The sequence below is a fragment of the Papio anubis genome, chromosome 3 (genome assembly GCF_008728515.1).
Source record: "Papio anubis isolate 15944 chromosome 3, Panubis1.0, whole genome shotgun sequence".
Taxonomy (NCBI): Eukaryota; Metazoa; Chordata; class Mammalia; order Primates; family Cercopithecidae; genus Papio; species Papio anubis.
The window spans coordinates 90,757,313-90,774,818 of record NC_044978.1 but is presented as its reverse complement, the minus strand read 5'-3'; the positions used below and the strand labels follow the sequence as shown (position 1 = coordinate 90,774,818).

The window sequence follows — 17,506 nt, the reverse complement described above, 5'->3', positions numbered from 1 at the left end:
CACAGAGCTACAGTCTAATAACAAACATGTGTTTTATAGTTTTTTTTAATAAACATAACTTTCTCTGTATAGTCATCCTGATTTATTTATTTTTTTTGAGACAGAGTCTCTGTTGCCCAGGCTGGAGTGCAGTGGTGCAATCTCAGCTCACTGCAACCTCCACCTCCTGGGTTCAAGTGATTCTGTAAGTCATACTGATTTTTATCAAAGATAATCAGAGTAAGACAAACTTGTTTGTAAAATAAGTTTAGTTTTATCAAAAATTGCCTGTAAGAAGTGATTTGATTACATGGTGTTCTCAGATTTAAAAACTCTTAAGGCTACAAAACTAAACCAAGGCAGACTTTAGATTTTATCACTATGAGAGTGGGAACCCTTGAAACCAAGCATTGTATACACATTCTCAAATATGATATTGCAGTCAAAGCCTTGGTAACACAATCAGTGTATTTTATTGTATCTAGATAGAAAGATAATAGATTTTTTTATTGAACCTTTCAGTTAACCATATTGCCATAAGAATACTCACAAATAATTTTTGAATGGTAGGGGCAGTCAAATAAAGAGAAAATGCAACTGTTTCTACCTTTGTTCATAAAAGTGTACTTTATTAAATTGCCTAAAAGTTTCCTTAAATCTGGGAAACAAAACATTTAAGTAAAGAACTAACAGTGTTTCAAATAGAAGTCATGGAAACATTATCTTTATCTTTTATTTAATCTCATGTGTTTTTATTTTTGCTTCATCTTAGCAGTCTTTTGAACCTATCAGTTTATTAGTGTTCTAGAAAAAAAAAGATTTAGTCCATTAATCTTAACGTTATTAGAAACCTGCATTTAAAGGACCCATTAGGGCCAGGTGCAGTAGCTCATGCCTGTAATCCCAACACTTTGGAAGGCTGAGGTGGGCGGATCACGAAGTCAGAAGTCCGAGACCAGCTCACCAACATAGTGAAACCTCATCTCTACTGAAAATACAGAAAATTAGCTAGGCATGGTGGCAGGTGCCTGTAATCCCAGCTACTCAGGAGGCAGAGGTAGGAGAATCACTTGAACCCAGGAGGCAGAGGCTGCAGCGAGCCAAGATCATGCCATTGCATTCCAACCCAGGCGACAGTGTGAGACTCCATCTCAAAAACAAAAAGTGCCCATTAGGGTCTTTTCTGTTAATCTGATTGTAAATACTTTTAGAGAAAAATTCAAAACAATTAACTCTGAATGTCAGAGACTTAGAGTGGCTATGGTTAAAAATCCAGTGGAAGTTTATTATAATTAACAGACAAGAAAATTTAGTTGTATTTGTGGCATATGACATATTATCTAGAATTCTGACTGATTACATTAGATTTCTGCATTTTATATCGTTTTGGAACATTCATTATCAATAACATATACGTTCATGTAACTGAAAGATCTAGTGTCACGTACCATTTGACAATGTTTCTTATTCAATTTATCCAGTAACCCTAATCGCTTAATATCTCTACAAGATGAGAGAGACATTCGTTGATGCTCTCTAGGAGCCCAATAGGAAAATCCCAAAGTTAACTCTAGGTCAAAAAATCTTAATTTAGAATTTTGAGCTTGGGAAAGCCTGCCAAAGATGTCAAAAGATTCAAAACACTTGAACAAAACAGTAGCACAGGTCACTGTGAAATCAATCTTGTTTATTATTATTATTATTATTATTTTATTTTAACCAGAGTAATAAAAGACTTCAAAAGCAATACAGGAAGTTACGTGGATTTTTAAAATCTTAACCCTTACAAAGATCAGTTTCCCCAACCAATCAAAAATCTATTAAAGACCACATGAAGTTATCTTGATAAAATGCAAAGTGTTTGTTTCTTTGGCCAGTTACCAAAAAGATAAAGAGAATTTTTCTGCAGTATAATTGCTTCTCCTTATGGTAAACCCATTTAGATAGCCTGGAAGTTGAAGCTGATTAAAAAGGTACTTCAGGTTAATCAGACAAAGGAGAAGTGTATCTAAGGTTATGACTCTATACCATATTATAGAGGAATGTAAACAATAAAATTAGTACCTTGAGCAGGGGAATACGTGGATCTTAGCAGCAGCATGAGAAATTTCCTGTTTACATGGAATAATTCAGATACATCAAGAAAAGACAAGAGTGCAGAATCAGGTTTTACTAGGAAGCATTGCTTTTCTAGACCTTCAAGAAAGAACATTTCAGTTTCAGGTCACAAAAGCAGTGTTGGAACTCGAGAAAAAAGGAGCTGATGAAAAAATTAGAAAGAGAGAGTCCCAGTTATTGTCCCAGCTAAACAAAAAGATGTATTTTTCAAGAGGAGAAAGGAGGAGAGCAGAAGGCAATGATGCATGACCTGCAAATCATGTGCAGTGAGATACAGCAGAATTTAAACTTCTGAGCTCGAATATGAGAAGCTTTAAGAGGAAAACTCTACCTCAAGAAATGAAATTACCATTCTAAATGAAAAATATGGCATTTCCAACTTGAAACTAGGGAAATTAGATGGAATCTGTTAGAAGATTTTAGAAGTAAAAATCAAAATCTCAGTACTTCAAGAAAACCTTGTTCTAACATAGGGGACAAAATTTTTAGTTTTGTATCTGTATTTTTAGTATCAAAGCTCAATCTTTACAAAGACTTGGAAATAATTCCCTTCTAATTATAACCAACTTGATCACACAGCATTTCTTTCCTAAATTCATCTTTCTCAAACCTTTCATGAGCTGCATAAACCTTTGACCACATGGTTAGACTTCTTGTTTTGTCCTATACTTCCTCTTTCTTAAATAATACACCATCTTTAGGGCAAAAATTTACAAGATTTTTTCTCATACAAAATTATTCTCTTGTTAACCTTTCTTACCAAAAATATAACTTCATACCTGTAATTTTTTTCATAGCTCTCTTTCCTACTTACTGTACATATTAGTTCCTTTTCTGTCTTATTTCCTTCTTAAATCATATTTTGAAACAACCTTTAACCTCTGAATTAGACAAAATTATTGTCTCAATAGAGAATACATTTTTATACTTTCATTATTATTGAAAACACATTTTTGTGTACTTTGTTTACAAAATTATATATATTAGAATTTTAATTCTTAGTAACATTAATTTTTAGTGAAACATAGGAAGCAAGATATTTTGAACTGTTCATCACACATCAGTATTTTTATAGATGAGAATCATTTTGTAATTTCAGAAAATGTTTCCCCATAATTTTTATGTTATAAGTAGACCCAAATGTATTTAGTCTTTTTATAAAATTTAAGAAGCTAAGAGCAAATTTACAATTATGTTCAGCAATTTATGTTTTAATGTTTTTTAAAACTCTTACTTGGAAAGACCCAGACATTTAATGAATATCTATTACTTAATTTAACATAACATTGGGAATTTAGATTGCCTGAAAAGTTCAAGGGTAAACATTTATCCTGTCTACATTTACCTGGCTTATCTTTAGCAGTTATACCTAGATTACTTATGAAAGTTGAGATACTGGGTAAAACTAGTCATCATTTCAAGTTATTTTTCTTTTAACCATTTATTTAGACTGAATATCAGGCATTCACCTAAGTAAGAAACTTAAATGTATTGGTATTTTGCCAATAACTCAGAACACACAGCTGTTTTTATTAAACTAGTGTTGCGTTAGTCTTACCAAAGAATTATACCAACAAAGATTATTCTGTTTTAGGTTGGGTTTATAGTTTTATGGCCTTAAAACATCTAGCAGAGACAAATATAATCCTCTCTGACCAGTACACTCAGGCAAAAATGTATGCTGATAATTTTGAATACATTTTTAATTAAGTTTTAAAACCAGCTTATTTATCAAAGTTTTTTTTAAGTCATGTGAACTAAAAGACATTTGGCTTAATTACTGTGTATTTCATATAAGCGCTTATTTGTTTAATCCGATCTGAATGGAATTCCTTAAGGGATTTCTGGCCAAGTACATCAGATTTTACTATGTAGACATAACATACAACATAATATATATGCATATGCATAAAACACATAAGCATATATACATACATACACAAAATTTAGGGGTAAAACAGTTTCTGTAGCAGCTTAAAAAAAAGAAAAAACTATTTTACTCTCCCCCGACCTTTGACTCAGTTCCACATGAGTTTAGGGTTAAATTTTCAATGTTTCCATTTTTAGCTAGGGATGGCCGAATTGTATAAGAAAAACAAAATTTCTAAGTGGCATTGAATTTTCGGTAACAAGTCTGTCTTTTGTTTGCCAGTCTGATTTGCTTGACTAGTCAGTGTAGCAGGGAAATTGTTTAGTGGGTTTTTGGTTTTTTGTTTTTCGCCCCCACATGACAGAAAAAGCAATTTTTATGCTGGACAGAGATACTTTATATTATTTGTTTGAGCTCAAGACTTTCAAGTGTTTGATCTGAGATCCTAACTTTTGTGAACACTATGTAGTTCTTTTTCTTTTAGACTATGAATCCTTCAGTTAACTGTTTCTTTACCCTAAACAGTTGTTAGTCAAGCAAACCTAAATTTACATTTCCAAAAGATACCTGAGTCGTTAGTTGTCATCGAGCTGTTATACTTTGTAAAGCTATTAATTTGAAAGTCGTTTAAGACATTTATTTATTTATTTATTTATTTATTTAATTTATTTTTTAATCTTGGCTGAAATTCCACAAGCAGTGAGTTTTTTTGTATCAACGCCAGTAGGAAAATCAACAGAATCAAAGTAGACAAAAAAAGAGAGAGAGAGATAGATAAAGAAGGTAGAAGCCTTTACATGTCAGCTTAATATTTGCAGGTTTTTTGTTTTTTTGAGAGGAGAGTTTGAATAATGACCATTTGAGCTCTGGATTTTCCTGGATATACTTGGGCCATCAGTTAAAGAATGAGAATAGGCCATAAGATGTAGCCCGCTGAAGTCCCCTAGAACCTGACATGCCTTAATGTTTGAGAATTCCGTTCCTTTTCTTATTAATCTCTCAAAACTAAGGAAAATCTCATAAATTCTGTCAGGGAGTGTCAGGACTGTTGTTTTAGGTGCTGGTGACTGCCCTACTGGCTTTTAATTAATCATTCTGTGTCCATTAGGCTACAAGGAGCAATAATAAGAGTGATGCCAGTCTGAGGCTGGTCATGGAGATGCTGGGCAGATGTCCTCACTGAGGTTGCAAGTTTGTGATGGTCTTTGTGGTTTTTGCAGTCTTCTGTGATAGTTTTTGTTATCAGGGATTTATGCATGAGAACACCCTCTTCATGACCTTTTCTGGCTCTATTAGGGTTGTTTGTTTTTAAACACAGGTGACTCCAGTTTGATTTGGATAACTTTCAAATTGTATAGAATTTGGAAAATATGAAAAAGTTTTTTGTTTTATTTTACAAATTTGAATTATTTCACATAAATGTAGCTTCTTTTAAAAAAAACTTATCTGAGCATTTATCATATTAAATATTATTTTAAAATGATATCTCAATGATTATGTAATGTTCTTTTAGATTGCTAGACCATAGTGATAGTTATCTTTTAAGATGATACTGTGAGCCACTTGACTTTTTCCTTTGGCCAAGATTAATGTTGATTTTAAGTGACTTCTTACCTTTTTTTTTTTTTTTAACTTTTCTGTTGTCTTGTTTTCCTGGAAAAGTGGAGTAAATTTTATATCACACTTGTATAAAGTAGTATTTCCTTAAATAGATTTCTTGGGTTACTCATTTTCTTAGATGCCCTATTAAGAAGTGACTTACTTGATAAACAGTGTGTAATCACATTGGCTCACAGTAAACATTAGCAAATTGAGGACTTCAAAGAATCTTGCAGATGCCAAATCTGTTTATCTTTATTTACTTCATATTTTCCCCCAGAGTATTTGACAATAAAATGGAGATAGATCTTTTGCTGAAAATAGTTTTTCATTTTGTTTTACTGTATCCTCATTCTCTTAGTCTGCAGTAAGAAATCCATATTTCTTATAGGTAAATATTCATATCTTCAGTAATTCAACTTCTTGGTGAACCATCTAGTTATATACTCTGCTTATACCACGATCATTAACACGTTTCCTCATGGTGTTTACATTCTCAATAAATATATCTTATTTTTTAACCATGTAACTCCTAAATTTTTTAGCAACTGCTTTATGACCTACTTAGTGGTAATTTTAAAGAAAATAGTCAAACTAGCAGATCTCCCTGCTTATTCTAGTGATGATTTCCACACACATAACTTCTCCCACTCCCACATCCTACATTATCCCTTGAATTGAGATGAGTACAAGACTATCAAAATCGTTTACTGTAATTTTATAAAACTTAGTTTTTTAGTGAATCTATTTCTGATGGTGAATCATGGTATAAATGGGTTTTTGTTCTGCTCTCTTTCTTTTCATGACTGCATATATCCTTTTTTTAAACTCTTGCATTTCATGTTCCTTTTGTTTGTTTAAGATCCTCAAACAATTTTCTTCACTGGAGGAAAAGTTGTCATCAGTGAAAGAATTGCCATTTTTTAAAATTTCCATCTCTGCCACCCCCACTTCAAACACTTTCATTTTCTTTTAGAAACATTAATTTCTCATTTGTCTGGCCCATACTTTAAGCTACTTATACTCAGCATATTTCTAATTTCTCATTTGTCTGGCCCATACTTTAAGCTACTTACACTCAGCATATTTCTCTTCTGTGTTTTCATTCTGGTTTTTGTTTTTGTTTTTGTTTTTCTAGAGGCAGAGTCTCGCTTTGTTGCCCAGGCTGCAGTGCAGTGGCACGATCTCAGCTCACTGCAAACTCGCCTCCCGGGTTCAGGTGATCTTATGCCTCAGCCTCCCGAGGAGCTGGGATTACAGGCATCCACCACTATGCCCAGTTAATTTTTGTATTTTTAGTAGAGATGGGGTTTCACCATGTTGGCCAGGCTTGTCTCGAACTCCTGACCTCACGTGATCCACCCACCTCGGCCTCCCAAAGTGCTGGGATTACAGGTGTGAGCCACTGCACAGATTCTTCAGTCTGTTTCAGCCTGCTTCATTCTTTGTATACGCAGTTGCCTGTCTCTCATTTAATCACTGCCTCAGTTTAGCTGTCCCAAAATACTATACATCTCTTTCTCACTCAGTTGTCTTACCTTAGTTCTTACTCTTGTAAAATGTATTAAATAACAATATTTTTCACAAAATGGTTTGGCAAATCAGGTCAAAGTATAGTCAGCAACATGTAACTTCTGAATGACGGTTGTAGTGGGAAGAGCTTTGGAGAAGAAATCACAAAAGCTGGTTTCCTATTCTTTTTCCAATATAATCTTCTAATATGGTCTTATTTGTAATATGAAGAACATGACCTATCATCCCTATCTCAGATGACTTTTAAAATGAAGAGATTAATGTGTTTGAAAATGCTTTGAAATTTTTACAAATGCTCTTAAAAAAATGAAGATCCAGTGTTTATGGAAGTAGATAACATTAAAAAGATTGAATAGCTTTCAATCAGGTACCTTTTAATGAGGACAATGTGAGTCTAATGAGTAGGAATTAGCTAAAATGGTAGGGTGAGGGGGGTGGCATTTCAGAGAGGGAACATTATATGCAGAAAGGAGTTATGAAATAAGATGATTAATATAGATTACTATAAGTAATTTAGTGTGGCTAGAGTGTAGGATGTCCATGGAGGAGTATCAGGAGAAAGGATTAGGAAATACGGATATGCTTGAATGTTTAATGAAAAGATATGGAGGATTGCTTAAAAATTTAAAGGAATGATATAAACTTTACATGTCCAGAAGTTAATTCTTGTACTATTGTAGATGAAAGATGGCGAATGGGGTGGGGAAGGCAAACTGGAGTTAGGGAGACTTGAGGAGGCTGTTGCATTTAACAAAGGTCTGAACTGAGAGCTTGAAGTAATATGAATGTAGAAAGGGAGAAGATAGATGCAAAAAACAATAGTGAAATGGAATCTGTGGGACCTATGTTCTGATTAAAAGTAGGTGGCAGGAAGTTATTCACTGAAAGAGAAAATTTTATAATTATTCTAGGGCTCCTGGCTTAAATGGGTTTCCTACCATTCACTGAGATAGAGACCAAAATGAATTTAAAGGAAAGAGGGTACATTTGATTTTGATTTTGTTAAATTTGAGGTATTTAGCGTATACCCAAGTGCAAATGTTTTGTTTACTGTTGCATAAAAGGAGAGAGGATTGGGGACCTGTCTCTTTGGTAAGCCTTGGGTTTAGATCAGATCACCCAAAACAGCATAGGGCTGTCTTTGTTACACCCTATTTTTAAAATCTACCCCTTGAGAGATATACAGTTCCCCAGAAATCTTGATACCCATGGCCCTGCTTTGTTTCATATTTCTGGTCCTTGTCGTTAATCCCAAGTCTGAGCCTTCAGTGAAAACCTGTCTTCTCACAATCTGCCATAAGGATCCCTAGGCCACTATTTTACCATTCTTTATTGTTCTTACAACTCTAAGTAAAACTTAAAATGTTTTTTATTGCTCTAAAGCTATATTACCAATCTAATCCAAATACACTTTTAACCTAATAGAGTCTTAGTAATAGCAGTCATTATTTTTATTTTTCTAACTTGGGGTTTACTATAAATTGATTATCACTTGCTTTTCATTAGTTTATCCTCATGAAACCTGTATGCTAATATAACATCATAAATTCAGTTTATTGTAGTAGCATACCTGGAAATCCCCTCTTGGTATTTAACTGTAAAGCCAATTATTTTAATATATTTACTTGGCAGTTGTCTTTGGAACTTGAGCCTTTCTCAAGCTATAACCTTAAATTATGAGCTCCCTCCCATTCTCCATACTCCCTCCTTTGTAATACTTTGTATTGGCCTTGAGGAATTGCGTGAGTTGTGCTTTAGCCTCTGCTCATATGACATTATAGCCTGGCTTCTTGATTTACTCTTCTTTCAAGTTTCTCTGGCCTGATCGCCCAATTTTCCTTTTCTTTCCGATATCTGGCGGTGTCATAACTAAGCTGCCTCCTTGCCACCAGGAGGTCAGATGGAGTGAGGACATAGGGCTTCAGGGACAGAATGAGTGCTAGAAGAACTTCAAGGGCTATTGTGATGGATATGACTCCTGCCCCAGCTCCCACAGATACTATTTTAAAGTAGCAATTGCCCGTCATATATGGGTCCTTCAAAATTCAAAAACTGCCAGCTGCCTAGAATTTGTAGGCATTCTCAAACGTTTTTATGACTGCACCTAGATGCGAAGGAGGAGAAAGATGTTGAATTGATTCCTGCAAACATTTAAAAGGAGTGTGGTTAAAATGTCAATAGTAGTCTGGCTACAGATAATGAAGAGTCCTGATCACAGTGCATGGTTTTTTATCTTGTTTTTTTGTTTGTTTGTTTTGTTTTGTTTTGTTTTAACAAGTAGGCATTCATTTGGACATGTAAACATCAACCTCTGACTACTCCTTAGTGCCATTTTAAAATTGTTTCAAGGGTTTTCACAGATAACCTGAGAACATCCTTAGTTCACAGGTCAGTGTACATTTTGAAATACAGTGTAATGCCAGTGCAAAAAGTATATATGAAATGAAGTTAAAACTTTGTAGTTTATGCAAGTTGGAACAGCTATTAAAAAGTTAAAAAATAACGGATGGTGAGGTTGCAGAGAAAAGGGAATGCTTTTACACAGCTGGTGGGAAGGTAAATAGTTGAGCCATTGTGGAAATTAGTTTGGCAATTTTACAAAGAACTTAAAACAGAACTACCATTCTACCCAGCAGTTATATTATTGGGCATGTACCCAAAGAAATAGAAATCATTCTACCATAAAGACACACACACATCGCAGTACTATTCACAGTAACAAAGACATTGAATCAACTTAAATACCCATCAACGATATACTGGATAAAGAAAATGTGGTACATACACACCATGGAATACTACACAGTCATAAAAATGAATGAGATTATGTCCTTTGCAGCAACATGGATGGAGCTGTAGGTCATTATCGTAGGCAAACTAACGCAGGAACAAAAAACCAAAGACCACACATTCTCGTTTAAGTGGGAGCTGTCAGGCATGGTGGCTCACGCCTGTAATCCTAGCACTTGGGGAACCACTTAAGGTAGATCACTTGAGGCTGGGAGTTCAAGACCAGCCTGGCCAACATAGCAAAACCCCATCTCTACTAAAAAATACAAAAATTAGCTGGGTGTTGGGGTGCACACCTGTAATCTCAGCTGCTTGGGAGCCTGAGGCATGAGAATCACTTGAACCCCCAGAGGCAGAGGTTGCGGTGAGCTGAGATTACACCACTTCACTCTAGCCTAGTTGAAAGAGCAAGACTCTGTCTCATCAAAGAAAAAAAAATATATACACACATATATATGTGTGTGTATATATATATGAAGTGGGAACTAAACATTGAGGATATATGGACACAATGAAGGGAACAGCAGACATTGGGACCTACTTGAGGAGGGAGGGTAGAAGATGAGTATTGAAAAACTTCCTATCGGGTACTATGCTTATTACCTGAGTGACTAAATAATCTTTACACCAAACCCCCGTGACACGCAATTTACTCATGTAACAAACCTACCCATGTACCCTAAACCTAAAATAAAAGCTTAAAAAATAAAAAAGAATACACTTTGTAATTAATTATTGGACAGTGGTGTTTTTGTGATAAAGTACAAATTTGTTCTTTACTTTTTTATGTCAAAGAAAAATGGTAGTTCCCAGACATTTACATTCTAAACCTATATAGAAATCTATATGCTAGCAGGTAAAAATAATCCCTGTTAGATTTTTCTAAATTGTAAATCAGATTTATATGAAAAAACAGGTTATATTTTTCCCTTTTATTTCTTTGGTAATAGCAGTGAAAATACTATTTTCAAATTCTGGATTCCTGTTTAGTACAGCTATTCTCCCAGTTCCCTGGATTTAATCTGTGGAAAGTGTCATTGGAGTGCAAGAGTTAGCATTGTTTTGTTTGGTTTTCCCCTTGCCCCTGACATTCTACTCTGATATTAAGCCACTCTTTTAGTTATAGTTAAATGAGACATGCATGGGTGATTTGCAGTTAACTGTTCGCCTCCACACACAACAAATGCCTCGGCTTCATATCTAATCATGATTCATGCCTTATGCCAGACACTTGCTGTCATCCCAGTACCAGCAGATGGTGGGGCTAGACCCCTGGGGCAGTATGACCCAATGTTCTAAGGTTATATATCTTCTGGTAGCAATGGTCAGAAAAGAAAAGATTGTAACATGGCAAATTAAGTTTACCTCTTTATGGCTTTTTGCTTAAAAAAAAAAATAGGTGTCACATTTTCAAGTGATACCATAAAAACGTATTTTTTAGTCCAATAAAATAAAAGCATAAACTGGAGTGTTATCATTCCTAAACTCCAAATCCTGGTAGTCAAGGGATACATGGAACAATGGTTTTTCGCTTTCCTCAAACCCATAATTAGAAATACATTTTACATACAGTACGTATATACTTACATATGCATATGCATATACATAATTCATACCAAAATTTCAGTAGTAGTGTTTGACCTTACCATGTGCAATTTTTTTTCTCTTTTTTGTTGTTGTAGATGTTGTTAATTCTTTCTCTCTTTTTAACCAGTTTTAGTCTTCATTCCCCAAGTAGATTTTAGTGCTCACTAGTGGATTGGGACCCACAGTTTGAAAAACTGTATTAAACAATCAGCACTTATTATAAAGAAATATGCTACTTACTTTTTTGTGGACTTTCTCAAATTATAAAAAATGATTTTCCTACTCTTTACTGATCACATCAGCTACCATTTAGTTAACAAGAACTTTTTAGGGTTCTCTATTACTTGTATGTATATCCAAGGACCTAAAGGACATAGAGGAGCTACATATAGAAACAAATTTCAATTGAATGTTTTAATGAGCCTTATAACCCTCTAGCTTTAAACACATGCCATTTCTCTTCATTGTTCACAAGTAATCATTTTATTTCTTTGAGCTTTTCTTTATTTTTATCTTATATTTTAATAGGTCATTCTTTTTAACATACATGAAGTAGCTTCTTTTTAGGCCCGTTATTTGTATTTTAAAAAGAAGGAAAGGAAAGAAGTAGGGCGTTTTGAATTTCTGTGTCACCAAATAGAATTCAGAATACTATGGGTTGTTGCAATGTGCTATTTCCTTTCTTCATTAATGGTGATGTGAATGAGTTGTATGAAAAACATAGTAGTCATAGGAACCATGTAATCCCTTGACTATCACTTTTCATTCCATATAAAATGATAGGAGGTGAGTTTTTTTGCCTATATAATATACATTTTTAAAAGTTGCCTATGGCATTGTAGAGAACCATAGAGCTTATATAAAGTGATAGCTCTTAGAATTCAGAAGAGATATAGAAAAAAAGCATTTATATTCTGAATAGACAGGGTTAGAACTAACACTGAGAGGAAGTTTGGTACACAAATGATATATTCAGAGAGAACTTTATAGTCTGGCTGTAAATAAACAAAATATATTATCAGGTGTTTTGTGCAGATTAAAACTCAAGGTAAAAGCAGCTTGTGGAGCAGAAGGTAATTTTATATAAACACATATATTTGAATGTATACTGAAACTAATTTATATTATGGGTGGGAAAAATTCTTGAATAATTTATTGTAGATAACGGTTGTCAGTCTTACCATTAAAGATTTTCATTGAAGCTCTTTGTGTGTATCTCTTTTAGATACGGAAACAAGTGAAAAAATCCAGGCAAGTGGAATACTTCAGCTGTTTGCAAGTCTGTTGACTCCACAGTCTTCCTGCAAAGCCAAAGTAGCTAACATCATAGCAGAAGTAGCCAAAAATGGTGAGGTTTACCTCAAGAACTTTTCTGCTGGGAACATCTTCAGTTTTACATCTTACTTGTCAGTATGCTTTATTAATTTATGTTTTAATTTTGTAGATTAGATGTTTTTTATTTCTATCTATCTTTTGTTTGACTCTTCATGTAATTGTTTTAAATGGCTATAGTTACAGTCATTCATACATGTCTCATTTGATAACCCATTCCTTCTCAGTAGAATTATGGGAAAGCTCTGCTGCCCTCAGCTGTACCTGTGTTACTTATTACTTTTGGTATAAGATTCTTGAACTTGCCACCGAGTCATTCATCTTTATTGACATAAGAGATAATATATTTTTAAATATTTATGTTTGTTTGTGTTATACCCACATAAACTCACTGTTCTTTTTTAGTTTTGCCTATTGTTCCAACATTGGCACTTCAACAGTATAGTTGGAATATATGTTCTATTTTCTACACTTACCTTTGTGGAAAACATATATTTCTTAAGTTTCCATGTAAGAATACTTTGGAAAAACAATGACAACAAAGTTTAGATTATAGAATACTTAATCCATCCCATTGTGTACTATTTATACACTGAGAGATTCTTTGGGTGAATTATAGCATAAATATTTGCAAGTGGTTTTAGTTCAGTCAGTTTAAGAAAAACACTGAATTCCTAAAACAATTTTTAAGCATAAGAGAAGGCCATACTATATATAATACCTTTAGTGTGCCTCAATTTGTCAGTTTTACATTATTTTTTAGCCTTTTATTGTAATATGATTCATATATTATTCTTTAAAGGGAAGGAATTTAAAAATTCTGGCTTCATCATGGCAGGTGACTTTGTAAAGTATCAGTCAGTATATGTTGGTTTGGGCTGGTTAAACAATGTATTTTTAGGTGTGTTGCCAAAAAGAAAATTGTATGAAACTGTCATTTGTGTAGAGGTTCTGAAAATGCATTTCAAGTTAGATTCCATATTGGTATATCATTTTTTGGTGGTTGTTAGAAAATTGGCCACTTATCACTCTTATATGTCACATCTAAGAAGCAGATCTAGTTTGAAAATGAATTCTTTCCAGACATTGCTTGTTAACCTGGACCAACCCTTATCTGAATTTTCTTAGATACAAGCATCTTGGTTTTTAAGAACAAGTCTTTTATTTTTAACTTTGTTAGAGTCACAGTATAGAGTTCCAGAAATCAAGGTAGAGACTCCACAATTTTTATCTTAAAATCCTTTTTCTTAAGCATTCTTGTAGTGTAAAATCAGAAATTTTGGATAACAGATTTTGTGAAATGGATTGCCATTCCTCTATTGTCTTACTTAATAAAATTCCTCATAATGCTCTGTCACAATTTCATGACAACTCTGCTTTGAAGAGTTTCTTGTAGTAATACTCTAGTAGATGATAGCTATGTTCTAAAGACATAATAGAATTTTTAATGTTTATGCTTTTAATCAGAGGCTGATAAAGGGCATGTCACTAACCTCCACTGGTTAAAATAAATACGATACATTGGTATGTTTATTACTCCATGACCACAGCCAATTACTTTTTTAAGTGATTGGCTGGGAAAGTGGACCAGAATCTTGTTGAGTGGTTTTTTTTGTTGTTGTTTGTTTGTTTGTTTTTGAGACAGGGTCTTACTGTGTCACCCAGGCTGAAGTGTAGTGGCAGAATCACGGTTGATTGCAGACGTGACCTCCCGGGGTCAAGCAATCCTCCCCACCTCAGCCTCCTGAGCAGCTGGACCATAGGCATGTGCCACCATGCCTGGCTAATTTTTAAATTATTATTATTTTTTGTAAAAACAGGGTCTCCCTATGTTGCCCAGGCTTGTCTTGAACTCCTAGATTCAAGGGGTCCTCCCACCTTGGCCTCACAAAGTGCTGGGATTACGGGCATAAGCCACTGAGTCTGGCCATTGAGTGTTCTTTTCAAAAGAAATACATAACTTCAGAAGTGCAACCTGGCACAACATAGTATACTGATTGGGCATGTATTTCTTGGTAGAAATTGATGATGAAAAAGATTGTATGAACCAGAGAATATGAGGTTGGAAGGTAATTTGTTCATCTTTACTGTGCACAGAGGAGAAATATTAGCATATACTTCTTCGATTCACGTAAACCCCAAATAGGTTTTTGTACATAGAAAAAGAATCTTTAAAAATTAACACACCTTTATGCTGACATTCAAAATTTAGAGGATTTGTAAGAAGTTCCATGGGCGAGTTTAATGTGGGAGGGTAGCTTTGACCATAAATTATAGTAAAAGATTTTTTAGACCTTTTAAATGTGTTATTCCTTTATATGATAGACTTAAGACTGATAGGAGGCAAAGGACAAATAAGATATGACATATCTGTGAATATTTCAGAATTGGACTCTCAAAAGTATTTAATAATAATAGTAATACTTCCTAATGCTAGCTATGATTTTGTGCTCACATAATTTAAGTGTTGTCTACATTATTTCAATCCCCTATGAGATAGGGTTATTTTATACACATGAGAAAACATAGAGGCTAAATATCTTGACTGTCGTCACACTTAAGTGATAATAGTTGGATTTTATTCACTAGTTTGTTTCTCTCCTTTCATTTCTTTTCAGTAAATGAAATTTTATGATGGCAGTGGAATGTGTAGAGGTGGTCTGAGTACAGGGGTAGCAGCATGTAACATGAAAGACTGGGCTGGTAACTGGTGTGAAAATGTGTAAAAACCAGCAAAAGTTGAACTGCTGTTTGTCTGTTCTTCTATAGCAGTTCCCTGCCTTTGACCTGTAGCAGCAACAGACTCATCCGGGGACTTGTTAGATGCAAATTCTTGGATCCATTCACCCAGACTTACTGAATCAGGGACTCAGGAGTGGGCCCAACCATCTGTTTTAACAAGTCCTCTAGGTGATACTGATGAGTATAAAGCTTGAGAACCAAGTTTCAGTCTAAAGCAGTACAGAATCAGGAGTTTCGATTAACATTATGCTTTTTTGTTCTTCTGTGTACTTTATCATATTGCAAAGTGTTTATCAAAACTTCCACCTGAGTGCTCTTAACAACAAAAGAGTGAAAGTTTACACCCAAGAGGACCTGGGAAGAGCACTAACCAGAAATACAGAAGTCTCCTGTTCTATTTTATTGATTTTAATTTTGCCCTCTATTCCATAACAGGTACATGTACGTGTTTATTTTAGTATGAAATGCATGTGTGCCCTAGAAAAATCATTGAATAAAGTTGAGACTCCAGAAGAATGCACTGTGTTGTCAAGTAGTTGAAAGTATACCTTCAGACCTCAGTGTTGGAAGCTTAACCTCCGTCATTTTGTAAGAATTATTATCAGTACGTTTTTTTTTCTTTTTCTTTTTCTTTTTTTTTTTGAGACAGAGTCTCACTCTGTTGCCCAGGCTGGAGTGCAATGGCGCGATCTCGGCTCACTGCAAGCTCTGCCTCCTGGGTTCAAGTGATTCTCCTGCCTCAGTCCCCCAAGTAGGTGGAATTACAGGCGACCGCCACCACGCCTGGCTAATTTTTTGTATCTTTAGTAGAGATGGGATTTCACCATGTTGACCATGCTAGTCTCGAACTCCTGACCTCGTGATCTGCCCCCCTCAGCCTCCCGAAGTGCTGGGATTACAGGCATGAGCCACTGTGCCCGGCCAGTACTTCTTTAAAAACAAGGGCAGTACAAAGTGTGAATGAAAAATATAAATGTCAGTTTGACAACCCACATATAAAAGTGACTCATTCTTTGTATTCATGCCTCATGGTTTTCCTTGTTTTTCAGAATAAAAATATAAAAAGCTAAGCGTTAACACAGGGAGGTTATTAGAGAAAATTCAAATGTGAATATAATGATTTAGTCTAATAAACACTGAGGTGGACTCTACTACTCAGTGTTTTTATTTGGCTTGAAAATTTTGGTTTAAAAGAGTTTTAATAAAATAGTTTCTTCAGGTAGCTGAAAGTGGAGAAAGTAGACATTAGATTTTTTAATATTTGAGGAGATGTGAGGGGGATATAAATCTCAGTGTATATAAAAGAAGATAATTTTATTTTGTGGTTTTCATCACAGCCTGTACTTTATGATGCTGCTGAATAAATGTGTAATTCAAGTAGGTTTGAGAAAGTAAAAGCAAGAAAGTAAAATGTTAACACTCTAGATTTAGAAAAGAATAGAAATAATCAATAATTATTTAATGAATATATTACTACAGTCAAAGGGAACAACATTGGTCTTAGGTGGAAATCAACTTTTTATTTTTATTGATATTGAAATAGAGCAGTACCTATTTCCTTAAAACCTCTGCATTGAATTTCTACATTAACCTACACATGTTTTGCAAAGAAAAAAAAAATGAATTCTGTGTTGTGTAGGCAAATACAAATATGCAGAAATACTTAATGGCTCCTGCTTTCTGCAGCATAATGGCATCCACTAACTTTGATTTCTATTCGCTGTCATTCTGCATGTATCTTGGTTTCAGCCTCTTTCCCTTGCAGTACTGCCCCCTCCCCGAACCAAAATTTTCAGTTCTCTGAGTTCAGATTACCTAGAGAGAATCTGATTTTTTGCCTGTTTCTTTTTAAGTTCATTGCCATTGTTCTTTAGGAAATCTTTCAAAGTAGACCATTTTTTAGGCTATTGAGTCAGAATCCAGCCAGCTGTGAAAGGTAGCTGATGTGAAACGCAG

The 17,506-nt window shown here is 34.5% G+C and overlaps 1 protein-coding gene across 10 annotated transcripts in view; it reads left to right on the top strand.

The window, feature by feature from the left end:
• The window catches only part of RAP1GDS1 (Rap1 GTPase-GDP dissociation stimulator 1), a 172,909-nt gene that overhangs the window by 59,509 nt on the left and 95,894 nt on the right, over nucleotides 1-17,506 (top strand). For 8 of the 10 annotated variants that reach the window (XM_009207218.2, XM_009207216.2, XM_021938648.2 and 5 more), the window contains exon 3: nucleotides 12,702-12,824. In XM_009207218.2, the coding sequence (XP_009205482.1) occupies nucleotides 12,702-12,824 (123 nt within the window). Of the gene's footprint in view, nucleotides 1-12,701; nucleotides 12,883-17,506 lie in introns of all 10 variants that reach the window. The other 2 variants (XM_021938650.2, XM_021938651.2) reach the window with 1 other exon arrangement.